Source organism: Gymnoscopelus braueri, assembly GCF_963280865.1.
Source record: "Gymnoscopelus braueri genome assembly, chromosome: 3".
In the NCBI taxonomy this organism is placed as follows: Eukaryota; Metazoa; Chordata; class Actinopteri; order Myctophiformes; family Myctophidae; genus Gymnoscopelus; species Gymnoscopelus braueri.
Window position 1 is genome coordinate 34,353,351 of NC_137612.1, and position 27,927 is coordinate 34,381,277.

A 27,927-nucleotide genomic window follows, 5' to 3' on the forward strand; every position below is an offset into this window, starting at 1 on the left:
AATAAAGACATCAATTAACATTAATTAACATTATTAATTAATATTAACATTCAACCCTGCGTCCCTATTTTGGACATGAGAGAATGTCATGAGAGAACATTTTAAAGTAATTAAACAAGGGAACCAGGAGACCTGGTACTGCCAGACCCCTAGTGGTTGAAATCTGAATGGCCGGACTTCGCATGACGTGTGTGCAGAGGAAAAGAGGGACAGGACAGGAAAAGAGGGACAGACCGACCGACCGACAAAGCCTCATGTAGGCCGACCCCTTGGGTCTGGCAACAAAAACGAAATAAATAGAAGAGCAAAAAGTTCTGAGTCTACTCACTCTGTGTCTCAGAGGAGGGCTGTGGACAGTTCAGAAACCTGCCTACAAGTGACATCATCGGGAGGCAGGTTTGGTCATTTGAAACAAGAGTTTCCTTTTTAAATTTTTATTGGCTTCTATTTCAGCATGCTAACTTTCCAGGAAGAGAAAGGCTGTAGTTGTCTCAGCCAGGCCGAAAGGCATGGCGAGAGAGTATGTTTTCGCCCCTGTCCGTCCGTCCGTCCGTGTGTCCGTGTGTCCGTCCGTCCGTGTGTCCGTGTGTCCGTCCGTCCGTGTGTCCTGTCTGTGTGTTACCAGCTAATCTCTGGCACCGTTGGCCCGGTCGCTCCGAAACTGTGCACACACACTCCCTGGATGCCAATTCAGAACCTCTGCCCCAATTTTTTCACATGGGCCTGTTATAGCGCCACCAGGAGGCCGATTTGTGCAAAACCCATTTTTTCCTATTACTCCTATAGCTTTTAACTAAACGTCATGCAAATCGGTACACAGTATCTCTATAGTCATGTGATCAACCAGGATCTGTTCAATTTCTCATATTCCATCCTCATTGGCTAAGGTTGGCTTCCAAAGTTTGCAGGATTGGTGAGTTTTGAACAAACTGCCTCAAATCATGAACGCACCTTCCATTTCCATAAAATTGCACACGCACATTCCCACTAGGCAGAGGAAGAAATGCCACTTAAAACTTTTCAAATCAGCCTCATGGTGGCGCTATAACAGGCCGATTTGCATTTTTAACTATAACTGCACCGATCTGCGTGAAACTTTGCACGTACACTCCCTAGAAGCCAAGGAAAAACATCTGCACTGCATTTTTCACATCTGCTTTTTACAGCGCCACCAGGAGGCCGACTTATGTCAAATACATTTTTGGATATTAATCCTTCAGATTTTATCCAAACATCACGCAAATCGGTACACAGTATCTCTATAGTCATGTGATCAAGACGCATCTGTCCGATATTTCATATTCCATCCTGATTGGCAAAGGTTGGCTTCCAAAGTTTGCAGGATTGGTCCGTTTTGAACAAAATGCGGCGTGCGATTTCCCTGAAAGTTTGCACGCACATTCCCACTAGGCCGCGGAAGAAATGCCACCCTTTTCACATTGCCCTGTTATAGCGCCACCAGGAGGCCACAATAACCTACCTGACCTGGCGGAGACCTGTGCTCCGAGGAGCACTTTTTCTAGTTTCTATTAGCTTGGAATGCCCATAAATGATGTCATTTGGTAGGCAAAATTCTGAGCTGTCCACAGTCCACCAATGAGAGTGAGAAGATGGAAATTGTGCCATCCTATAATGAGCATTAGTGAGGACCAATTATATGAAGATAACGAGCATTAGTGAGGACCAATTATATGAAGATAAAGAGCATTGGTGAGGACCAATTATATGAAGATAAAGTGTTTGGCTGACCTCTGTGACATCGGGTTCCATGGTAACCTGGAAGACACACACACTGGCCTGACGCAGGATGACAAGATGCTCCATTCATACAGTCACATCGCAGCTGGCACAGATCGCCATGGAGACCAGGGGGACAGACTGAGGATGAGGCACAGGACATGTGAAAATGTATTCTATTAATAAAGGCAGGTACTCATGTCAAGAGCCCCATATGTGTTTGTCCACGGACCCCCAATTTGAAAAGATTTTGTGCCCCATTTGTCATTTCTTTTTCAAAAATAGCTGTTCTTATTTTGCTGGGGACCCCCTGGAACCCATTTAAGGACCCATGGGAACCAGAGCTCGAAGGACTAATGTATACACATTAACACATTGAATGCCAATCGCGTAGATCTACGCGAACCTATTTAAAGCCGCAGCGTGCCAGTCGCGTAGATCTACGCGAACCGCCGATTCCCATTGAAAGTGCCCCAGGTGCACTTTCCGAATTTTTTTGATCCATTTCCGTTTCCGGTTTCCGGTCGGAAACAGAATTATTCGGGTTCCGGTTTTTTCGATCGTATCCGCTTCCTGTCTGGGATCCTGTTTAAAACTCGATTTTCTCGGTTGTTGTTTTTCTCCTCGCTGATCACTGTTTACCGTTGATCGGCTGTATCTTCAAGATGGCGGCTCGCATTTGGAAACTGTTTTCGCTGGCCGTTTCTCACGGATCCGCTGTGTGTTTAGAACCAAATTAACGCGCACTTTTAACTTATTTAGCGAGGTCTGTGGCGACATGAAAAAAACAAAAAAACAACAATAAAACGCTGGCACTGGTGAGTACATTATGAGATTAAACTCTGGCATGGAATGTGTTAAAGATAAGTATACAATCGACATTTTGTGTCATCTTCTTGCGGTTTGGTTTGTCGGTCATGCTATTTAACAGATTATAAATCTTCTTTGGCCATCGAATGTGGCCAACATAGGATGGAGCATAATTTTTCATCTCTAACTCATTCTAGGTGCCACTTAATTTGCTGCTCTCACCGTGTTCACATATATGTCCATAGTAGCCTGGCCCACACTGGCAGGTTCCTGTCACCCTGTCACAGGTGCCATTGTTAAGGCAGTCACACTTGAGCTGGCAGCTGGCACCAAACATCCCCACAGGACACTCTGGCACATGGAAGAGCAAAGCAGGGGGAAACACACAGTAAACCACAGGCCATCTACTAGCCAAACACTAGTACAAAACAGTGCAACAAACATGCTCTGGCTATAATAGTAACACTGCATGGACCATATTCACACAGCAGACATTTGACTCTTACTTAATACTGAATTTGGCAACCTAAATTGAACAAACACTCTATAGCACTGATTACTGACTTTGATTTCAACTCGTTGTTTTTAGTGTTTTATTGCTTTTAATTCTTATCTTTTGCTTTTTCCTAATAAAGTTGTTCTCTTGTTGTCCTCTGCCCTGGCCCCCACACACATGTAAAGGTCTTTGGGTACTTATAAAAGCGCTATATAAATTCCAGATATTATTATTAATTATTATTATTACTATCAGAATATAGAGCTTTAACCTTTTCACAAAAACGTTTTGACCAAAAAATGTCACTCACACTATAAGAGCAAAATGGCCACCATGTGATTATGGTCAGTTAGGGCGAACAATAATGCCATACGAATAAGGTATAATGCTGTGAGATGATTGTTTTTGTGTGACAGTAGGGTGTGAAGCACTCACCTGTGTCACAGTGTGTTCCAGTCCATCCCAGGCCACAGGTACAGTTACCAGACACAGGGTCACACACGCCTCCATTGCTGCAGTTACAACGGTAAAGACAGTCCACTCCAAACCAGCCTGGAGCGCAGCCTGAGAGTGCACACACACACACACACACACACACACACACACACACACACACACACACACACACACACACACACACACACACACACACACACACACACACACACACACACACACACACACACACACACACACACACACAGACAAGCATACACACAAATTAAATCACAAAGAAGGATATGCAAACATTGCAGGAATTGTCAGGAAGTGAACCCAAAAGACTTTGGCGTTTGAAAACTCACCACGGCCACAGTCTTCACCTCTGCGTCCCGGCCTGCAAACACACCTACCAGAGACGGCATCGTTCTGCGCTCCTTCTCCACACAACGCCACCCGACCACAGTCCAGGCCATAGCGGCCAGCTGGGCACGCTGTCAACACACGGCACACCCAACATTTGTCTTTTGTTTTACACTTAAACCCAGTTTAATACTTACGACGTATGACAGTGTTGTGCGAAGGTAGCTAAAATAGCCAATCTACAAGCTCACATGTTGTGAGCTTACCTAGCCAAAATAACATAAAATAATGGCTGAACTTAAAATACAAGTGAACATAGTTTAACTCCTTGAACACCCTTGATAGTAGAATCCTATGCCCCCTGGCCCCACCCCTCCTTTCTCTGTAAATATACCTGTTGATGCTACTGAGTTTTATTCCAATATGTCATATTGTATTGTATGTATTATATGATGAATTGAGTACAATGGAAACAAGCCCCTTGGGGCTTTTTGTGTTATCCTTTTAGCACAACCTTTGACTGTACTGTTAACACACTTGTTAATAAAGTATTCAATCAAAGCTTGTAGATCTGCTATTTTTGAAATGTTTTAACAAACTTGCCTATATAATGGTATGCCCAAAATAGGGATGCAAGGTTTAAAGTGGTTAACCATTGAATTAGTATTCAATATTGTTTTAGTTTTTTTTAATGATGTTTTGAAACGAATGAAAAGGACAGTTTGCTGTAAACTCACTGATATTGCAGCGTGCTCCTATAAACCCTGGTGGGCATTCACAGGCGCCTGTGCTAGGACTGCACCTCCCACCATTGTGACACTGGCACTCTCTGTCGCAGTTGTGGCCGTAACGACCCTCTGGACACGCTGAAGAAAAAATAAAACATACATGACCTCACAGAACTTCAAATACATAGCTTGGAGATCCCACGTGTCCTCTATAGAGGTTTCGTGTAAATATTGTATTGTACAGTACATACTCTGGTCACATTTGGGACCATGGAAGCCCGGGGCGCAGTAACACGTCCCCGACACTGGATGGCAGAGTTGGTTGGTCTCTGAGCACTGGCACACCTGGTTACAGTTGTGGCCATATGTCCCTGGGAGACAGGCTGAGAGAGAGAGAGAGAGAGAGAGAGAGAGAGAGAGAGAGAGAGAGAGAGAGAGATTCACTGTGTGCATCTTTTTGTTTGCTTGTTCAGGGATACTATGGATTGCACAGAATGATCTATTATATTGACTGCTATTTACACTATGTACAGTAGTATTAACAGCAGCCAATTATTTTTGCCCCCCTTTTTTTCTCCCAATTTAGTTAAGCCAATTAATTCCTCCCATCGCTTGCCACTGCAGTTGTACCCTACAGGCTCACCTGCCATTGAGGAGCCCCCCACCGGGAGGACATAGCACCTTCGTCCTACTCCTCCCGTTCAATGCAGTGCCAAAGAATTACACCTTCCCAGGGAAGGTGTAATTCTAAATTGTGTATTGTTGCTGTCGGGCAGAAACATCTCATCTTCATATTCAAACCATTTGTGTTTTTTCGTAAATTAATGCCCACTTGATCATAGTCATTTGTCAGTGTCACCAAAGTATCAAAAGTAGCAGATCTACAAGCTTGAAACGCAGCACAAAGTGACACGTTTGGGCTTGTAGATCTGCTACTTTTGCTACTTTATTTGAATCCTGAAAAGTAACAGTTGTGGACGACGTATGAGGTTTCCACCCGACAGAGATGATAATGCTAATCTATAGTCATTCACTACACCAATGTCTGTGTACTAATACTATTTGAATGTTTATTTTTCACACTTTCACTACCGTTATTAAAATTGTATACGCATTACACTGTGTATGGGGAGGAATTAATTGGCATAACGACTAAATTGAGGAGAAAAGGGGGTAAAAAGAAACAAAAACTAAGAAAAGATAGAATAGAATGGACAAAATAAAGCATGTTAGGTGACAGGGTCAGTGAGGTTGAGGATGTCACTACTCACTCTGCTCACAGCCGTTGCCGGTGAAGCCAGGAGGACAGCCGCACTCTCCAGAGACATGGTGACAGGACGTCCCCTGCGGACAGCGACAGCGCTGCAGACAGCCCTCGCCATAAGCACCAGGCAGACATGCTGAAGGAAGACAAGACACATTATGTCCAGTGTGTATTAGACATAGTTCAAAAACTACTACAGAAAGCACTGAGACCATTCTGACTGGAATGTCAGGCTAAATACAAATTCCTTGGTGCAAAACCTACTCAAAACACTTATCTGATTATCCACCAGGGGTTGCTAAAGTATAACAGTTCATAGCAGTGGTTCTCAAAGTGTGGCCCAGGGACCCTCAGTGAACCCCCTCCTCAGGGACCCTTGAGGAGGCCTTACAGGCCTGTAACTCTCAGAATTATGCAGGGTCCTTAAAATTAAAAAGTTTGAGAAGTGCTGGTCTATTTATGATGATACTGTGTGCTGTACCTTTGTCACACAGCTTTCCTCTCCACCCTGGTGGACACTGGCAGTCTCCGCTGACATGGTGACATGGAGCTCCCTGTTCACACTGGCACCTGTCCTCACAGCCGGCCCCAAACTGACCTGGATCACACGCTGAAAAACACAACAATAAATTATTATTTCTTTGCCATTTTCCACTTTTTCAAACAGAGAGGTACTACAGTGGGCACCCCTGTCGTACCTCTGTGTACCCCTATGGTACACATACCCTCCTTTAACCACATGAACCCTAGCATCGCTATTCTGGGCAAAAATAGACAAACATTCTGTGAAAATATCAGATCTACAAGCTCACAAGACCTCTCGACGCAATGCGTTGGGAGCTTGTAGATCAGCAAATTATCTACAAGCTCCCAACGGCTGTTATCGGCAAAGAGATTTGGTGTGGAGGGAAAGAAGTGGAGGGACCCAGTATAAAACCCTGGGGGACCTCTGTCAATGATTAGATTAATGCAGTGGTTCTCAACCTTTTCTGGATCAGAACCCACTTGAAAATCTTGAAAGTCGTGTGCATTTTCTGCAGAGTCTCTTTTAATAATGAATCAATTGATTGTGTTCTGGCTTGGATCAATGGAACCAACACAGTATCATTTAAGTTACTATTTATCGGTACAACCACGAAAACTCCTTTTTCAAGGTTTTAAAGAACGTATTTTTTACATTCATTATTTTAATATTAGTATTATATTATCAGTAAAAATCTTTTGCCAATTACTTGGGGGCTCACTTGCAATATCCTCACGAACCACCAGTGGGCCCCGGTCCACAGATTGCGACCACTGGACCAATACATTTTACTGTACAGTACAGTAGAGACTGCCATACGGTACCTTTCTCACAGTGCTCTCCAACCCAGCCAGGACCACAGCTGCACTGCCCAGTCTGTCTGTCACACTGCCCGCCGTTCTCACACTCGCACCGCCGCTGGCAGTCCGCCCCGAATCGACCCGCTGCACACTCTGTGTAAACACACAGCAGCAGCATGGGAAAAAAAAGGCACCCACACAGAGAGACACACAAAAGACAGAACACAGAGAGAGACAGAACAGAAACATCATGACATTTGGAGAGAGAAACCCACATGCAAAGGGGAAAGTTACACTTTTCTGCTGAGGACAGCAATGCACTTTCCAATAACCTTCCTCAATGATTTGTGGTTGGACCGAGTATGCAGTTGGCACCCTGGGGTGGCAGCCGCAGAGTGAAGAGGGTAAAGCACTTTCCAACAGCAGGATTAGAGGTTTCCTGTGCGCGTAACGGTTGGCCAGGGTCTGGCATGGATCACCCAGAGAAAGAAAGGTTCTAACAGGAGAATAGTGTGTGATGTGGTGGTGCACAGGGAGAGTGAACCTGAGTGCCGTCCTGGGGTCGACGGTGAGACATTTACGGGACAGACAGGAGAGGCTGTGGGGTCTTGCGAGACTTGTCGACGGTGCACAAACGCGTGCATTGGACCAAACACAAAAAACATATGAGCTAAGAGGGCAAATTAGACTGAGACTAATGTGTTTCCTGAATACAGTAAAACAACCATAGGCCACTGTTCTAAATGGTTACTTGCATTTCAGTTCATGTTATTCTTCTGCTTTTCTGCCCAGACTAGTCTAGCCAACATCATTACGGTTTTCCACTCACAGACTTTCTGGTGGTCTTCAAAGAGGCTGGAATTCATTCAAGAAATGTTCAAATACTATCACTTTCACTTTGGGTTCAAAAGGATGACTGTATGGCCTGATTTATACTTAGCTGCACGGTGGTGTCATGAACCTAAAATAGCCAATCTACAAGCCCACAAAGCGTTGTGAGCTTGTCGATTTTGCTATTTTAGGTGCATGACACCGCGGTGCAACTAAGTATGAATCAGGTGTATGTTTTCACAGGAGATGAATTCCAGTGATACTTCATATACTGGAAGGACCAGATCCTTATGGCTTTGCTGTGTTCTTGTCGCTGGACTCACCCAGTGGTGGAAAGTAACTAAGTACATTTACTTAAGCACTGTACTTAAGTACAATTTTGAGATATTTGTACTTTACTTGAGTATTTCCAATTTGGAATACTTTTATTTCTACTCCACTACATCTGGGATCCAAATATTGTACTTTTACTCCACTACATTTATTTGAAAACTTTAGTTACTAGTTACTTTGTAGATTTTACATTTTGATACCAATACTTTTGTACTTTTACTCAAGTGAATTTTGAATTCTTGACTTTTACTTGGAACAGAGTATTTCTACATTGCGGTATTGATACGTTTACTTAAGCAAAAGATGTGAGTACTTTTTACACCACTGGACTCACCAAGCTCACAGGCTGTGCCCATCCATCCTTCAGCACACGTGCATTTTCCATTGGTTCTGTTACAGGTGGCTCCATTCTGGCACAGGCAGCGGTGGCGACAGTCGGCTCCATAGAAGCCTGAAGGGCACTCTGGAAGAAAAATATATAACACATATAAATGCATCATTTTAGCTACAGTGACATCAAGCCCTAGTACGTGTGAATAAGGTTAGGGTTAGTCACGCAAGTCTGTTGGGGGTGCAAACAAAGGTGCTTTTTGTGTGGATTTGGCTCCCGTTTGTCGCCCGGGAGCTTAAAAAAAAAAAGTCCTGTCTTCATTTTTCATAAGACTCTGGTTGTTGCAGGTCCCTTCCCTATGGCACTTAGCTAACTTTGCTCTAGTACAGAAAAAGATATCACTGTAAGCGATCCGTCTCACAAATGCAATGCTGATACATGTGTTGTTTGCACCTCTAAGACAATGGCAGACTTGGCCATACCCCCAAATACCCATATGTGTGTCTCAAAGAATATATCGTCACTGTCGGGCAGAAACCAGTTATCTCCATTTTTCAACTTAATAGTTTTTAAATAAATCAGTGCTATTGAACACCCTTTGCGTCTGTGTGTGGGTTTTACAAATATTGAACCAATGAAAAGAAGTATTAACAAGCGCTTCTGACTAAACCTCCTAACTCCATTGGATCCTCAAAAATGTCGGTCAAACAACCTAACTCCAACAGTTTTTTCCACCATTGATTAGAATGACGGAAAAAACATATCTCCACATTAATGGTCAAAAACATCCTAACTCCACTTGAGCTGTATTTGGGCAAAGTGATGATAATATAAGGACACATTCAAGTATCTGACAATGTATAAAGTCACCGTACCAACTTTGATGAGGCCGTATTGTGTTGTTCTAAAAAAAAAAAAATGTTTTTTTTTTCATTTCCTGAAAAGTTAAAATTTAGAAGTAAAAATATTTTTATGATTCCTCATTTGAAACCATTGCCGTCACAATTAGTTTTAGATCACCTGCACTCACCTTCTGTGCAGCTGGGCCCAGTCCAGCCCGGCGTGCACGCACACTGTCCGCTAGCCGGATGGCAGCTGCCATTGTGATGGCAAGTACAGGTTTGGTTACATCCTTCCCCATAGAAACCAGTCGGGCACGCTGCCAGGGGAGAGACAAATAATATCATTACCTTCTGGTGAACTCTGCTCATCAAAAGAGAGAAAACACCAGTGACCTGGTAAATGACGCAGGCAGTAACACGGAGGAAACCCGAGTCATTTACTTCCTCGTGTGCGATCGTCTCTGGGCTGGCTTTACCCACATATTCTTGAAACGTCTGTGGCAGTGTTACAAAGATGATCTCAGTACAAAGAGGATTTTATGAAACCCATCGCTGATAATGAACCCCTCTCGGCCTACTGTAGTCTCGATTCCGTGGAGTTGTTTTGCAGTGCTTTGGAGTCATGGCAATGTAAGATAACTGTAAGAATATTTTTTATAAACCCCGTGGCATGTGTGATAATAACTCACTCAGGTTGCAGTGAGGACCCATCCAGCCGGCGGGACAGGAACACACCCCGTTGCCATGGTTACAGCTCCCACCATTTAGACACAAACACTTCTCCTGACAGTCCAGACCGTAGAAGCCCTGAGGACAAGCTGAAATACACCAAGAGAAACTCTCAGATAAATATGATACCAGCAGTGTTGAACAGTGTGTATCGTCGCAGTCGGGCAAGAAACCTCTAATATCCATATTTTAACTTTTTGTGTTTTTTTTTCGTAAACAAACCCCCGACTTCATCATGCTACAGTGTCACACAAAAGCATGGAAAGTAGCAGATCCACAGTAGATCTGCTACCTTTGATGCTTTTGAATTTTAATCCTGAAAAGTAACCGTTTTGGACATATGAGGTTTCCACCCGACAGAGACGATATATATACTGTATATACACCGGAGATGAATTTGTCTTTTTTTAGGGTTAGGACATAGGATGTCTGGGGAATGTTTCTTACGCTTTTCACAGAACGTTCCGGTCCATCCCACCTGGCAGGTGCAAGCTCCACTCACATGGTCACACGATGCCTTGTTGTCACACTGACATCGATGGCGACAACCGAGGCCAAACGTACCTGCGGTGCATTCTACAGGGGGAGGGGGGGGGGGGGGGCAGTCAGACGATAGACAACGCAGACAAATAGTCCAGAACTTATGACTGAAAATCACATAAACCCGTCAAGGCCTGAGGTTCCGATTCTACAAAATATCTTCTAAATCCTGACAGTTTTCTGAAAAACTTATATCAGTGGTTCTCAAACCTTTTCATGTCAAAACTATATTTATTTGGCCCGCCGACCCCCATCTCAAAATATTTTGTTCCAGGGACCCCCAGAAGCAAAGATTTGAGTTAAAAATGTTTGCTTTAAGAATATATATATTCAAAGATTTGCACAAATTGTCACAATTTTTTAAAAATTGCAGACCTACAAGCTTGTATATCTGCTATTTTTTAATAGCCAAAATATAAAATAATGGTTTAAGTGGATACACAGATGCGTACCCGGGTTTTAACGGGTTAAGGGGAACATTGACATCTGTTGAAAAACCTATGGAATAAACACATCATGAACTCAGTGACAGTGCTATAGCTACATACTCTGATGGCAGCGTGTTCCAGTATAACCGGCCTCACAGTTGCACAGGCCCGTCGCGGCGTCACAGCTGCCGTCACCGTTCCGACAGTCGCACGTCTCAGCGCAGTCCTCTCCCCAGTGCCCTGCGTCACAGGCTGCCACGGAAACCAGGAAAGAATGTCTGTCAGACCTAACTCTTAGGACCATGTGTTTTAGTCAAACATATTCAACTAACATCTGTTACACGTTTTCCGTTTTTCTTGTATAATTCAAATCCAATTTTGTAGGTTTTATTCGCTGGAACGCTGAAGCGCTTTTTGCACGCTCAAAGGACGCTTTTTATTTCACAGAACAGTACCTTTCCTGCAGTTGTGCCCAGTCCAGCCAGGGGCACATGTACACCGGCCGGTCACAGGGTGGCAGCGAGCGTTGTTCTCACACACACATTTAAGCTGGCAACCCTGGCCGAAACGGCCAGTCGGGCATGCTAAAAATACACAGAGAGAGAGAGAGAGAGAGAGAGAGAGAGAGAGAGAGAGAGAGAGAGAGAGAGAGTAATTTACACACCCTATGCCGTAATCTAAACAGGCTCGCTCCACCAGACGCACAGAGGCACAGTAAATTCCCATGACAGTTTTCGGGGCAGCGATTAGACCATCAAGTGGGGCTTTTTTTTAAAGAGAAAATGGTTGTTTAAAGTGGAATAACATTTGTCCTGGTCTCAACGAAAACATGTCGGAGGTGGATTTCAGGCTGCTGAAGGTCTATTTATGAGCTGTTTCACTGAGGGAAGGTTTAATGTACTGGAGTTGGCCTGTGTGTCTGGGGTTGTGGTACAGTAAATGACCCAACGGAAAATGGACCCATCTTCTCTTTCCAACATCTCGCTCTATTTCTTGTCAAAACTAACTAAAGAATTCGACCACACTCTCATAACAATGGTATCCCACTGACTGGTACACAGTGACAGTTTTCACTGCAGCGGGTTAACAATTTAATGCTCGCTGTTGCTATGGAAACCTTCCCGTTGCTACAGTGATACTCACAGTTCTGGCAGAGTCTACCGATGAAGCCTGCAGGACAGTTGCACGAGCCGTTGTGTTTGTCGCACACGCCCCCGTTCTCACAGGCCGGGCAGGTTTCCTTGCACCCTGGACCCCAGAAGCCCTCTGGACACACTGTGGCAAGATTATGGCAGTGGTGGAAAAGGTACTCAAAGCAAAAGTATCAATACTGCAATGTAGAAGTACTCTGTTACAAGTAAAAGTTCGGAATTCAAAGAATTCTTGAGTAAAAGTACAAAAGTATTGGTATCAAAATGTACTTAAAGTACCAAAAGTAAAAGTACTAAAATGTTTGAAAATAGCAGATCTACAAGGTTGAAGCCCCACAGCGCTCACAACGTGTCGCATCGCGACACATCGCGACGCGTTGTGAGCTTGTACATCGGCTATTTTCAAATAGCCTAGGTATAAAATAGTGCTAAAGTGGTTAATGTATGTTTTAAGATGTAATAATTTATATCTGCAAAGTAACTAATATGTTACAAGTTTTCAAATAATTGTAGTGGAGTAAAAGTACAATATTTGACTCTGAGATACAGTGGAGTAGAAGTAAAAGTATAGACAATTGGAAATACTCCGGTAAAGTAAAAGTACCTAAAAATTTTACTTAAGTACAGTACTTGAGTAAATGTACTTAGTTACTTTACACCACTGGATTATGGCAAGATTGGAAATTCATCACTGGCTACAAATCCTCCAAAAAGAGCAGACCGAATCACAGCAGCTGGGCGGCCTGGGCCTAATTATAACCTTCATTTACTTGAGTCGTAGCAGGTTCCATATACACATATTGTTTTTATTTGTTGTTTCAGCTATCTTTTACATCGTTAGGGAAACTGCCTTTGTTTTGGAGAACATGCCGTTTTTTAAACCGGACTGTTTTTGATTAATGCTGATTGTATGAGTGCATTTATTATTGATTTCATTTTATTTGTCTGTAATGATTATCTCTGTAGAAACATGGTGGAAATGTACTGTAAATACTTACAGTTCTCACAGTGGTTGCCTGATGTCCCTGCGGGACACTTGCATTGTCCTGTTACTTTGTCACATGGGGCACCAGTGCAGTTACATGGGTGGACACAGCCTGTTCCGAACCTCCCCTCTGGACAGTCTGGAATAGGACACAGTTCAGGTCTTAGCTACAGTACTGCCCCCAGACAATCAGACTTATGAACAAACAAGCCAGGAAAATGAAAAATAAGCTTCGGAAACACTACCCCCACCCATCACCAAGATTTAAGTACCCATACACAAATAACATTAAAGAAACCTTGAGAAATACTGAAGTTCAGCTAAACCCTGTGAGGAAGTTATGATATCATGTCCTTCTGTCACTTCTGTTCTTGTCACCTTACCTTGGTCACAGTCCTCCCCTCGACGACCCGGAGGGCACTTCCGCTGGCATTCCCCAGTGACGTGATGACAAAACACGCCCGGCAAACACGCGCACATCTTGTCACAACCTGCTCCGTAGCGATCCGGGTCACACTCTGGAGAGGAGGGGCAGTGCAGAGAGGGTCTACTTATCACCCCGAAACGTAACACATACAACAGATAACACAGTACAGACCTGTAGGGCTCCTTGAGGGGGTTCCAGGGAGTCCCCAGCTAAATGATTGATAGTTAGGAAACCAAATGGACCCTTATGGGTTGGTAACTCAGAGAGTGTCCAAATGGAACCTTACGGGTCCAAATGGAACCTTACCAGTCCATTTGGTTCCATACACAGTAAGGATTTGACAGTGTACATTGTGGTCCGAGAGTTAAAAATCAAATGGGGTTCCGTGGTCTAATGCAATTAAAACTGCCCTAAAATTTGGGCACGGTGTCAGTCCAATCCGAGCTCCATTGACTTCAATTTAAAAAATAATATAATAAAACAATGTGAAAACTGATCGGTCCAGCGGTTTGCTAAATTAGCTCCAGACACACAGACAGACAGACATACGCGATGCTTCATGATGAACAGTGTGGTGCTCTCACCGTCCTTGCACGTGTTTCCCTGGTAACCGGGCTTGCAGGTGCAGGTGCCATGGCGACGGTGACATTCCAGTGTGTTCTTCTGGGCACACTGACACTCCTCAGAACACCCTGGTCCATAGGCCCACTTAGGACAAGCTGGGGGAATACAAATTAAATACAACGTGTGAGCTTACAGTGACTGGTGAAACATGGTTTGGTTTTAGGTAATTCTGCTTCTGTTCATACAGGGGAGTGAAAAGCTTGACCGGGTTCCTCCTGTGGTCTATACTTGGTCCCTTCCTTAATTCCCTTCACACCAAATCTCCTCGCTGAAAATAGCTGATCTACAAGATCACAACAAGTCGCAACACAATGCATAATATAATGTTATTCAGCCTCTAGTTAAAGCATGGGGACACTTGTGGATTATTGGGTGGTTGGGTCAACATGTACTGTATACGCCATTATCAGAATGAGCATCTCCCCAACTTTTTACAAGAGAGATGAGATGATTGACTTTGTGTAACGTACGTAGGTGGCAGAACCTCCCATAGAGCCCAGGGTCACAAAGACAGGCTCCGTAGGTCCTGTGGCAGCGGCCGTTGTTGGCACAGTTACACTTCTTATTGCACTGCTTCCCATAAAAGCCCTTCGGACAACCTAGAATAGAGAGGAAGACAACATCACACTACTGGGGATATATTGTTTATGTACCCTTATATAGCCCACAACAGTATATTCATAACATTATGTATGTACATTTATATTTGTACCTGTTAATAGCTCATACGACGTGCAAATCATGGGCAGTGCGGACGGCCAAACATGGAACCTAAACCTCCTGTTGGTTTTTGGTACCCTATTACTAATCCCTGTACGTAACTACCTACTATTTTATTCTTAGTTGTATCTCTTTTTTCTGCATCTGTCCTGTGTTTCATACTGTGGTACTGCCAAGACAACTAAATGTCCCTTGTGGGAGCAATAAAGGTATATCTATCTAAGCTTAAAATAACAGCCCATGACTCTATAAACCCTTCAATAGTAGAAAATGGAATTGCTTTGACGACAGATCAAATGACTAAGAAATAATATCGCTGTACTGTAGGTGGAGCGGCAATAACTCACCATCCTGGCACAAGTCCCCGCTGACACCGGGCGGGCAGCGGCAGTTCCCGTTGACAGGATCACAGCTGGCGCCATTCTTACACTTACAGGGGAAGGAGCAGTTTTTACCAAAGAGTCCATCAGAACAAGCTGTTTGATAGGAAAGAAATACAATCAGTCACCATTATATCAGTGAAAGAAGTACAGGTTCACTTGAAGTACTGTTGAATCATTTAACCTCTGAGGAAATTGTGGGAATTGCCAATGCGACAGAAAAGCAATAGTAATCTAAATCAAAGATGACCGTGTGCATTCTGTATCTTAATGCACGTGAAGAATGAAAGGGAAATACAGTTAAATAACATACAAGCATTCATGCACATTTTTCCACTTTTACCAGGTTTATGAAAGAGTGTGCATGCGTTTTCTCACTCTGGTTGCAGAGGATGCCGGTCCATCCATTGGGGCAGTCACATCCATTCCTCTCTGGGGTACACTTGCCACCATTAGAGCAGTCATCACAGGTCAGACTGCAGTCATGGCCAAACGTGTCATCGATACACACTGAAAGCAACACAGACAGGATGCATCGTCAAGGAACCCCAAATAGATTTTTGTGCAAACAGGCACCCCATAAGAGAAGATTTGTCGAGATTTTTTTTCTTAAATCAAAAATAGCAGATCTACAGTACATGCTCACATGCACTGTGCTGTGTTGTGTGTTTGTAGACTGGCTATTTCTGAACAGCCGAAAAATAAAACAGCGCTTTAGTGTGCTTAACTGTGGCTCATTTTGCTGGGGAAACCCTGGAACGCCGTCAAGGACCCCCATTTTGAGAACCAGTGCACTATACTTTACAATAAATCATGTCCGAACTCAAGGTTCAATTAAAATTGACACATACAACATAACATCAGCCAGGCACGCCTCAGGTCTGTTTACTGTACTGCGTAATTCCTAATAAATAGGATAATAATATCGTGTTACAATTATAAACATTCCAGCTGAAGTCAAACAAGCCCAGATGAGGTGACGCTAAACTTTGACGACTGCCATTGTCAAATGAATCCATCAAGGGCCGTGCAACACTGAACAGAATGTGCTGCTATCCCTGCGATAGGCCCCGAGTGTGGGCTTCCATTTGCCTAGAGGCCCCTGGGACGCAGTAGGTAGGTAGGTGGGAGCAGTGGTGGAAAAAGTACTCAAATTCTTTACTTCAATACTGCAATATAGAAATACTCTGTTACAAGTAAAAGTCTGGAATTCAAAATGTACTTGAGTAAAAGTTCAAAAGTATTGGCATCAAAATGTACTTAAAGTACCAAAAGTAAAAGTACAAAAATGTTTGAAAATAGAAGATCTACAGTACAAGCTCACAACGCGACGCGTTGTGAGCTTGTAGATCGGCTATTTTTTTAGGTATAAAATAGGGCTAAAGTAGTTAATGTATGTTTTATAATGCATTAATCTATATCTGCAAAGTAACTAGTAGTTTTCAAATAATTGTAGTGGAGTAAAAGTACAACATTTGCCTCTGAGATGTAGTGGAGTAGAAGTAAAAGTATTGGAAATTGGAAATACTCAAGTAAAGTACAAATACCTCAAAATTGTCCTTAAGCACAGTACTTGAGTACATGAACTTAGTTACTTTTCACCACTGGGCCCCTGGGACGCAGTAGGTAGGTAGGTGGGAGCAGCCTGGGAGCGCAGGGCAGAACAATTAACCCCCACCATGTGGTCTGTAATTGCCTGCAGTAAATGAGTCTGTCAGACAGCTCTACCTCCTGTGAGTCGGACTCCAACGTAATCAGATACAGCTTTATACTCTTAATGGCAATGCACGTGTTTCGGAGGGGGTGGGTGGGTGGACGGACGGGGGGGGGATTTGTTAATGGCGTGGCATGTGTTTTGCAGGGGAGGGTTAATACATGTGTTTTGTATGTGGGGGGGGGGCTACATCATTAATGGAAATGCATCTGTATATGTTTTTGACGGAGGAGGGGCTAACCGAATTTCTCCGCTAGGTTGCTCTCTGCTCTCAGTTCCCCCTCGTCATCTTCGTAGTCGTCATAGCGCTCAAAGGGCTGGCTGTAGTCCTGGAGCAGGGTGAGCTCGGGCCTAGGAAGAGGCAGCTCGATGGGGCCTCCGCTGGATAGGGCCTCAATTGCGTTTTCTAGTACTATAATTTGACAGAGAGAGAGACAGAGAGAGAGACAGAGACAGAGACAAGAGAGAGAGAGAGAGAGAGAGAGAGAGAGAGAGAGAGAGAGAGAGAGAGAGAGAGAGAGAGAGAGAGAGAGAGAGAGAGAGTTTCAGGAGCATTTCTCAATAGTACTACGTTGCCAGGACTTTTGGCACACAGTAGGGCTGGGCAATTAACTGAAAATATGTTTTCCCTTATACTGTATATCAACGAATCAACAGGAAAAACATTCTAATACATATTTTTTATAACCGATTAGTCTGATTAACCACTTAACCCTGTATAATATTTCGTTGTACAATGATGGCGTTTAGAAACAGCTAAAATAGACGATCTACAGGCTCCCGAGTCGTGAGCTCCCCCACCACAAGCCCAATACCTAGGCCCCATCCCTACACAAACCTGGGTACTCTCCCTACATTATCTACTGTATGTATTTAACTTGTACCTTGGTAATTTGAGGCAGCTGTTCATGGCCAACAATTACAATGTCTTTTTTTTTTGCAGATCTTCTATTTTCAGTTAATAATTGTTCATTAATCGCAATCAGGGCAAAATAATTTAAACAATCGTGATATTGATTTGAAGCTGTAGGCCTACTACTACGTTTGGCAGGACTTTTTGGCACAAGGCTTTGTGGTCAACTTGCTCTGTTTTAACCTGATTGCCGGTACTCACGGAGGCAGGAGTGCCGGTCTTCGTCCAGACGGAAGCCCCGCCGGCAGAAACACTGGAAGGAGCCGGCATTGTTGTGGCATGTGTGATCACACCCACCGTTGGCTGCCAGACACTCGTCCACATCTACACACACAAGAGACACAACACTCAGGTCAAACGCTTCCATGCATCACTGAACCTCTGACGAAATCGTGGTGCAAGTGGCAGCCAAGATGCAATATAAGTACCAAAGGCAATAATTTGCCTCATGTCACACGATAAACTAAAACAAAGACGACCTTGTGCACTCAGTAACTACACGCCAGCTTCTACTGTTAAGTTAAACTGGAGGCGTTCCAGGTTCAACAGATATAAATAATCAGTGTCATGTTAACCCATAAAAGTGCAGTGGTGGTGGAAGAAGTACACAGATTTTCTTTAGGTAAGCAATACCACAATGTAGAAATACTATGTTACAACTAATTCAATTCAAAACTTTACTTGAGTAAAAGTACAAAAGTAATCCCATAAAAATATACTTAAAGTACCAAAAGTAAAAGTACTCATTATACAGAATGTCCTATTTATATATATTTTTTCTAAATGTGTCAATTCTTCAAAAATAGCAGATCTAGAAGCTCACAACGCATCGCAATGTAATGCGTTGAGAGCTTACAGAACAGCAATTCTCGAATAGGCTAAGTATAAAATAGGGCATACATACAGTAAGTGGTTAATGAATGTCTTATTTTTTTTAAAGATATTTTGGGGGGCTTTTCCACTTTTATTTCGATAGTACAGTGGACACTGACTGGAAACGGGAAAGAGTCGGGGAGTGACACGCAGCAAAGGTCCACCGGGCTCGGGAATCGAACCTAGGGGGACTCACTGTCTTGCTGCTTTAGAGCCTATATATGGTACGCGACTTAACCACTAGGTCATTAGTAGCCCCAGTTGATGCAGGCCTATGTCTTCTAATAATAATCTATATCTGCAAAATAATTAGTGGGGTAAAGAAATGTACAATATTTGCCTCTAAGAAGTAGTGTAGAAGTATAAAGTATCCAAAAAACATAGCAAAGTAAAGTAAAAAAAAGTACCTCAAAACCCTAACCCAAGTGCATTACTTGAGTAAATGTACTTTGTTTCTTTCCACAACAGTAAAAGTGCTAGTGTTCTTCATTGTTGACTGAGGGCAACACATACCATCACAGCTGCATCCATCTGCGTTGAGTCTGTAGCCCGCTGAGCAGTAGCACTCATAACCCCCAGGGTAGTTGGTACAGTCCTGCTCGCAGCACGAGCTCTGCTCCCCGCACTCGTCCACGTCTGCCAAATAAAACACGCCGTAACAAAAGTTACAATCTGAGCACAATGATATGCTTCCCTTTTCGTTGAGAGACAGGTTTTATGGGATTAAATGTGTATGAGTTGGGCTGCCAGCCGAGGTTAAGGATGTAAATAAAGGGAAACGCCGCTGCGTTTCGGTGTTGTGTTTTTCCCCCTGGGAGGGGGGAGGGGGGGGGCTGTAGACTAGAGCAGTGTTTCTCAAAGTGGGGTCCAGGGACCCCAGGGGTCCTTGAAGGGGTTCCCAGCTAAATCACTTTAACCACTTTAACCCTATTTTATACTACAGCTATTCTAGTGAAAAAGGACTTCCGCACATCCAGTCAGTTTAAGAGCAAGTGCGTAGGCGAAAAACAGTACGTGAGATTAATCTGGAAAGACATACAGGTCTGCACACTGCCACTTGCATGTTCAAGAGAAGTTTTTAATGTAACAGCGTTTCAGTCTTCTGGGGGTCCCTGACACAAAGTCTTTTCAGATGGGGGTCCGTGGCCAAATACATATACATTTGGGGGTCCTTGACCTGAAAATGTTTAAGAACCACTGCTGTAGAGAACATTCAGTGAAAAACATGGAAAAGTGTCAACAGAGTAATGAAATGAAAAATCAGAGTGAGGACTCTAGCATTAGGAGATGCATACACTACACTACATGTAGTAGTATGGATCTCGTGACTGGGCTGCCCTATGGACACATTGAAGCCATTTATATTTATTGCAATCTCTTCCATGTCTGCGCTGACTCTTATATGAGCTTACCAACACAAGTCTTGAGGTCATCGTCCAGTCGGTAGCCCTGGTTACACGAGCAAACTGGGCCGTTGGTGGAATGTTGGCAATGATGGGAACAGCCGCCATTGTTGTTCTCACAGCTGTTCACTATCTCCATCTCAATTCCTGTCACGCACAGCGGATAAGATGTATTGTGACGCCATGTTTCAAATACAACATTTGGCCTAAAGATACATACGTTAACACTATACATTTGGGATTGAGTGGAAAATGCGTCCCGAACTCACGGTAACACTGCTTTCCGTCAGCTCCCAGCTCGTAGGCTGTGTTACAGACACAGGCATATGATCCCAGCGTGTTGTGGCAGCCATGGGCGCAGTTGGCTTGGTCCGCCGCACACTCGTCAATATCTGGGAAATGACAGAATTTTAACAACAAACATTTGCTTTAAATCCAGTCATCTTCAGTGCTCCATCAATGCTCCCTCCTCTGTCACTACTAACCTGCACCACCCTTCATGTCTCACAAATGTTTAACCCTATTAGTTGACCAGGGTCCCCCGGGGCTCTATACTGGGTCCGCTCCTTTTTTCCCTCTGCACCAAAATCGCTTTGGCAAGAATAGCGATCTACAAGCTCACAACACGCCGCAACGCGCCGTGTTGTAGATCTGCTATTTTCGCCAAATGTTCACCCCCAGAATAGGGATGCTAGGGTTCATATTGAACCATGAAGATGCCCTTCATGTTTGGGTTGGTATGACTGAAGTAACAGGATAAAGTCGGCATAACAAACGGATGGACATCTTACCCTCACAAGTCTTGTCGTCCTCAGTTAGAAGGAATCCCTCTTTACAGTCACAGACGACAGTGCCGCCGTCGACCCGGCACTCGTGCATACAGCCTCCGTTCCTATCCGCACAGGGGTTTTGCACTGTAGCGAAAAATAAAACATATCCATTTTTAAACACAGATCCAGCACATATCAAACAAAATGTGGAACAGATCCATCACAGTAGGAGAGAACCTAATGCGGAGCATATGGTGAATACTCAATCCCCCGCCACAAGCCCACTACCTAGGCCCCATCCCTACACCAGCCTGGGCACTCTCCCTGCATATCTATGTATTTAATTTGTATTATCCTGTACAACTTCTGGGAACACTCAGTCCTGCAAAAATTAGAGGAAGCCGCTCGTGGCCAACAATTACAATGTAAAAGCTAAAATCTAAAAGACAGTCTTTTGTTTTTTGAAGAATCATAATCTTCCCTCCCCATGAGAACGGGGCCCATCACATGGCCCCAGAGGCCAGGCAAGAGACACAGATCAAAGGAGACAGGACATCAAGTGAGCAATTTTGGGGGAGAAACAGGAAAGAGGACTGATTCATACCAATGTAATGTCTCATCCCTGAATGACGGTTAATCCTGTTCCACTGGAGACATCCTGTACGATAATTACAGCTGGCAGCTGTCGTTTCTAATATGCCTTTTTTACATGTTAACATTCCTCGTCCAAAATCACACCTTCGAAAAATTATTTCTGCTCTGACTGAAAGGCAGCATCTCTTTTCTTGGTTCATTCATCGGTTCATTATTTCCGTTTCGCAACGTTCTTCAAAAGCGAGTACCTTGTGCACCCGTGCACTTTTACATGGCGCGGTATTGTACAGTGAGTGTGTGGATGAATAAATACTCACATCTGCAGTGCTTGCCATCCTCCTCCAGTATGTAGTTTGACTTGCAGCGGCAGCGGAAGTGAGCAGGCGACTGCTGCACACAGTAATGCTCACAGCCTCCGTTGCTGATGGCACAGGAGTGGACAGCTACAGGACAGATAAAACACAGAGACCAATCAGTAGAGAGACGGAGGGACGGAGACAAACAGTCCAGCACAAGCAGAGTTAACTGGCAAAGATAAAATAAATAAATAAATTCACAATCCTGTTTTCCATTTCAGAGTTGTGACATGGCAACGGCATCAGATTCACAGATTACTTTCTCAGGGAGGATGTGACCTGAGAATTGAGATACTAAGACAAACACTGCGCTAAATACCTCAGTGGATTGTTACGCTCTGCGCCATTAAAGTTCCATCACCCCAGCAATCACACAGACAGTCGAGACCGAGCAGAGAGCCCTCTGTAGCGTCGGATGAGGCGAAGGCAGGGATGGCTCAATAACCCCTCCTTTCTATCTTGCAGATGCCTTTCTCTTTCTCACACACACACGCCACAGTTGAAACCCCAACAGCCAGGCAGACTGTACTTGTCTTGTTCCATAGCGTGTAAGCTTGTATACTTTGTAAGTGGTGCATTGCAGCATTTATATAGCGACTTAATCTAAAGCGCTTTACAATGTGCATTACATTCACACATTCACACCGACAATGCAGGAAACCATGCAAGGCTGCTCTACCTCCTGATCTAATGCCGCCCGCTTTGTTGTATGAAAAATAACAGATTTTTAATGGAAGAATGCAATGAATTATTATTTTTGGTGAGCGACATGGCCATACAACAAAGTATAACTGGCTGTGAGTCAAGCTCCATCCATCATATGATGTGACCCTTCCAGCTCAAACATTATGCGTGCACACGTTCGATGCATGTGATGTGTGTGACCTCTCCTCTCCTGACAGATCTGGAGCTGGGGAAGGCCAACATGACTGAGATGTTGAATTGATATCTGTGGACATCTGCTCTGCTTTTTTCTGCCCCTCGCCTTCATGATGATTGATATGCATTGCAAGGAGGTACTGGCATGCACTGTGAGGCTCTCTATCTAGTATGTGGTCTTCGCAGCCTGCTGTGCAATGCTAAAAAACAAGACATACCGTGGATTCCAGATTAACGGCGTGGCCTTCCTGTCCGATCTTTAGCCATCGACACTAAGCTACTACTGTATGCGTGCAGTTTGTGAATGAAGCTTCAATCCACACAAATCACACTGAGGTGTTCAGTGGTAAAGTCACTCTCTATACAGGAGAAATCATGATGGCGTCGTTCCCACAGCGACTAAACTGGCTGCTTGTGTGGGCATGCCAACAAATGTGATGGTAATGTCTCCTTTGGCCAAATGTGATGTTTGGCCAAATGTGATCCTTATACTTCGCCTAGAAGAACAAAGGTGCTTTACAACAGGGGTCTTCAACGTTTTTCAGGCCAAGGACCCCCTAGCTGAGAGAGAGAGATGAAGCAGGGACCCCCTCTATATTGTATAAAATTGTGTTTCAGATGAAACTTTTTTTTTTTTACTTGGTCTGCTCTTTTTTCCCTCTACACCTATACCTCTTTGCCAAAAATAGCCGATCTACAAGCTCACAACACCAAGTGCGAGGCGTTCATATCACACAAAGATTTGGCGGCCCCCCTGTAGTAACTCTGAGGACCCCCTAGGGGGTCCCGGACCCCCTGTTGAAGACCCCTGCTTTACAAGATCAATGTTGAGGAAAATGTAGTCATTTTGTACATGCATAATGTAGATCAACTATGATCGAACTTTTACACTCCATGAATTTCACCTTAATTTCACCAGACATTTCCTGGTTGTGCAGACTGTTCATGCTGCGTTTATGGCCAGAGGTGGTTATTTTTCATGGCCTCATGCACGTCGTGCTGTTTACTGTGACTGGTCTACTTTTGAGGTACAGACATACACATATTGTAGGGCCAAACCAATCTAGACAGCTTGGCCTTCAGCTGTGCTATAAAACATTTTATGTGCCTTATGCTTAATGTTTATGCTCCGTCGTATGATGGTGTTACGGACCAAAAATAACAGATCTACATGTTCACAATGCGTAGCGTCCAAGACACATTAGTGTGAGCTTCTAGATCGGATCAGTAGGAATCAGTTATTAGGGAGCGAGCCACGCATCAGGCTTAAGGGCCGTCCCGTCTGTATTACAGTACTCCATATTTGGGCAAGGTCGACGTCATCAATATGACGGCAGAGATTCACAGGGACGCCACGCCATTATTACACTATTTCTTTAATAAAACACTTCTTCATTTATTTAGTCTATGAAAGAAATCTGTGAAGAGAATTCACTTCTTCTAAGATGTCTTGAAAGCATAGGCAGCATATTGAAATAATAAAATAGTGTAAAAAAGTTTTTTTGCACTCAAGATCTTGAGCAATCTCTCAGAGTTAAATTAACACTGCATGTAAAGTTCACATATCACCAATTAGGAAATAGCTGTGGTAGTAAAAAAAAAGAAGGAATAATACGTTTAAAGACTTAATCTACACAATTAATATCAGCTGTTTGGATACACTTCTCAAGACCACCAGCTACCTCAATGATAAGCATCAGACATCATGTCACATGACCACTTTGATTATTAGTACAATCAATCATCTCTTAAACAGCCACCACACAAAAGGCACTCAGTGACACTATCTATCCCCATCTATTGTATCCACTTTCCTTGTAACTGCAAGCCATCCCTTTGACAGCATGCCAGAGCCAAGAAAAGCAGCATACATTTACATTTTCCATCCCAAATGTGTGAGAGGACACTCTGTATACATTCCTGGCAGTGCAAGCTGATATTGAGTTATATACTCGTGCTCCATCAGCTGTTTTTTTTTTTTAGTTTTAAGGCTGTACAGAGCTAATGCTTCTGGCATGATAGAAACAAGGTGCAGGTTCTACATAAACACTCCATTGGTCAAGACCAATAAGATACACACACACACACACACACACACACACACACACACACACACACACACACACACACACACACACACACACACACACACACACACACACACACACACACACACACACTATGGGGAATGAGCCTTACTTGAGATGTCAAATACCGCACTGACAGAAAGTAACATATAGGGAATGGTTTGCCTCATGACTGAAATGTGGCCTAAATATCCCCAGTCAAGAACTGACTGACAAGGTCTAAACGGATTCTTTCTCCCAAAAACAGTGAGCCTACGACTAACATGTCACACAGAGTTGTAGTTCAAGGTGATTTACTGGCATGGAGGGTTAGTTATACAACACCACCCCAGCCTCAAGTTGTCTGTAAGTTACTCACCAAGGCAGGTTCTTCCATCCACATGTAAACGAGACCCAGGGTTGCATTCGCAGTGGTAGGAGCCCCTGGTGTTAATACATCTGTGTTGGCAGCCTCCATTGTGAACCTGGCACTCATCAATATCTGCAGGAAAGGAGAGAGGGAGGGAGGGAACGAGCGAGGGAGCGAGGGAGGGAAGTAAGGAGAGAGGGAGAGACAGGGAGCAAAGGTCCAACAGGAGAGAAATTAGTAACATTTTTCTACAAATCCTATCCCATTATCAGATAACTACCAGTTGAAAATTAGGTCCAGCAAGCTGGCAGGCTGTGAGAGGAATTGAATATGGTCTTAAGGATGAAGATTTACTACTTAAAGCAAAGGAATGATGGATGAGGGTATAGAACTACTCTACGAGCGCATCACTACCCAAACAAACAAGTTCCCCATGTGGTAACAACTACTGAACATTTAAAACCAAATTTAAATTCCTCCGCTGCTTCTCTGAGTCCCCAGGGTACTGGACAGAAACATATGGAAACTAAATGAGAGGGATGCAAAATATACACATTCCGCAAAGCTAAGCACGGGAAATTATAAACAAATAATAAAGCAGTGGGTTCTTCATCTTAAGAGCTCCCGGAGAACAAAATACAAGCGGTTTGTTCTGAGACAACAAATTTCAAACGAGACAAACCAATTTCCAAAACCCACTCCATTTGAGGGGTCAAAGAGTAATCAATTGTTTTCTGCATTCCGTGACGGACCGCCTGTGAGATCTGACGTGGCTTGAAATACCCTGCTTTGTATTGGACTGCTATAACATTCATTCTGGCACCATTATTCAGGAAAATGACCACATTAAGTCAACCTTAGATCCACCTCACATAACTGCCACAGACAGGAACAACTTAAAGACCTTGAGACATGCTTAAACAACTGAGGAGTTTGATCGCTTGTGGGCATCATACAATTAAAAAATATATATGGTTTTAATGAAATGTTTAGGAGTTTCGGGAAATGTAGCTCGCTGCGGGGCCAGACGTCTTACGGCCATCACAACATGAAACATTACAAGTTGAGTGCGAATGGCTCTTGGCCACTCAGTCAATGTCTGTAAAAATCACTAACACATCATAAAAAGGTCTGTTGTTTAGGGCCAAGTCAAATAACCGTGTCTGGCAAAGCAATGTGTTGCTCAGTGCGGTTCATTATGCATTATGCAAGTCCCTGCCTTAAAGCAGCTATTTTCAGCAAGGAACTATGTCAAGAATTCACAGGAAGCAATTGTTTTTCAAAAACCAAGGGGGTAACATTCTCTTCTAGAGAGGGACAAACGACGGGCTATTGTTGACGTGTCATCGCCCAGTGTGAACAATGTGAAATTGTGAAACTGTAATTCCGTCGCTAACAGTTTAATGGTCACAAATCCCTTAAGTAGTTTCTGACCATTCATCACGGTACAAATGCTCTCCTCCTCCTCCTCCCGAGACAATGACAAAGACCGCTGAATGTCCCCTTAATGGGAACAGTAATTTGCACACAAATACACTAATGTGATCACACTGTTGTGACGGAAAAGCCCCCTTTTCAATGGTGACTTAGCTACTGAAATAACTGTGGCTAATGTCAACGCGTGGCTAATGTCATCGAATGGCTAATGTCATCGTGTGGCTAATGTCATCGTGGGCCTGGGGCCATTATTTCCCGGAGCCACTGTGGAAGTGGATATGGAACCCAGAGCCACTCGAACAGAAGGATAGCGTATGTTTCCAAGAGCCCCTGTGTCACGCTATGTGGGATGGAGGCCACATGCACAGCTGAGCCTCATCATACACATGACACGCCAGTGACGCCACCACAGCACGGTTTTCATATCAGAGCCATAAACACACAGGGAGAGAGCACATGCACACAATCAATATGTGACCTTCCCACATAATGTGTGTTGAAACCTCTCTTGGGGTTTTGTGACACAATGGAGGGAACATGGTTTGTTTGTGTAAATAGCTGACAAATGTTATTAGTGACTTGACACATGAAATAAGATGGTCTTGAAGAACAAAAGGATTATTTGTGCAGACAATTTTCCCAATGCAATTGCTTAATGTCACCAGGACGCCCCATCTATGACTCTGCCATTGAACTATACAGTAGGCTGGCCTGCATCTTCAAATAGTGTTTGGGACCGAACACACTGGTTCTAAACTTTCCTCTTATTCAGTCGGGACGCCAAACTTTGAGCTTCACTCCATCCAGGAAAGCTGGCAGGAGCCCTCTTTTCCATCCATGGTGCATGGCTTTCTTTGGTTTGGTTTCTCATGAATCCGTCCAGTGTTGTGGGACGGCTGCAGCGTACAGCGAATGAGTCCCCCTCCCGGCTAGGTTTCCACATCTAGAACACGATCCCCTCCGAGCAATAAGCCAAAGCCTCAGCAAGTCTCTGGCTTAACAGAAGGCACATTAGTTCTGTGCCCACAGCCTCCACCACGACGCTAGTGTCTTCCTCGGGCAATGGAAAAAT

At 43.8% G+C, this 27,927-nt stretch overlaps 1 protein-coding gene across 3 annotated transcripts in view; it reads right to left on the minus strand.

The window, feature by feature from the left end:
• Positions 1-27,927, minus strand: part of megf6b (multiple EGF-like-domains 6b) — an 84,270-nt gene that overhangs the window by 2,499 nt on the left and 53,844 nt on the right. For 2 of the 3 annotated variants that reach the window (XM_080421337.1, XM_080421339.1), the window contains 30 exons: positions 25,428-25,550; positions 22,065-22,190; positions 21,175-21,297; positions 20,653-20,775; positions 20,393-20,530; positions 19,494-19,616; positions 18,309-18,431; positions 17,436-17,606; positions 15,859-15,990; positions 15,448-15,576; positions 14,851-14,979; positions 14,341-14,475; positions 13,713-13,847; positions 13,343-13,468; positions 12,337-12,468; positions 11,649-11,777; positions 11,314-11,445; positions 10,673-10,801; positions 10,186-10,314; positions 9,685-9,813; positions 8,658-8,786; positions 7,184-7,312; positions 6,318-6,446; positions 5,844-5,972; positions 4,824-4,955; positions 4,582-4,710; positions 3,847-3,975; positions 3,479-3,607; positions 2,770-2,898; positions 1,750-1,878 (listed from right to left, as the gene is read on the minus strand). In XM_080421337.1, the coding sequence (XP_080277463.1) occupies positions 1,750-1,878; positions 2,770-2,898; positions 3,479-3,607; positions 3,847-3,975; positions 4,582-4,710; positions 4,824-4,955; positions 5,844-5,972; positions 6,318-6,446; positions 7,184-7,312; positions 8,658-8,786; positions 9,685-9,813; positions 10,186-10,314; positions 10,673-10,801; positions 11,314-11,445; positions 11,649-11,777; positions 12,337-12,468; positions 13,343-13,468; positions 13,713-13,847; positions 14,341-14,475; positions 14,851-14,979; positions 15,448-15,576; positions 15,859-15,990; positions 17,436-17,606; positions 18,309-18,431; positions 19,494-19,616; positions 20,393-20,530; positions 20,653-20,775; positions 21,175-21,297; positions 22,065-22,190; positions 25,428-25,550 (3,909 nt within the window). The remainder of the gene's footprint in view (positions 1-1,749; positions 1,879-2,769; positions 2,899-3,478; positions 3,608-3,846; positions 3,976-4,581; positions 4,711-4,823; positions 4,956-5,843; positions 5,973-6,317; positions 6,447-7,183; positions 7,313-8,657; positions 8,787-9,684; positions 9,814-10,185; positions 10,315-10,672; positions 10,802-11,313; positions 11,446-11,648; positions 11,778-12,336; positions 12,469-13,342; positions 13,469-13,712; positions 13,848-14,340; positions 14,476-14,850; positions 14,980-15,447; positions 15,577-15,858; positions 15,991-17,435; positions 17,607-18,308; positions 18,432-19,493; positions 19,617-20,392; positions 20,531-20,652; positions 20,776-21,174; positions 21,298-22,064; positions 22,191-25,427; positions 25,551-27,927) is intronic. The other variant, XM_080421338.1, reaches the window with a different exon arrangement.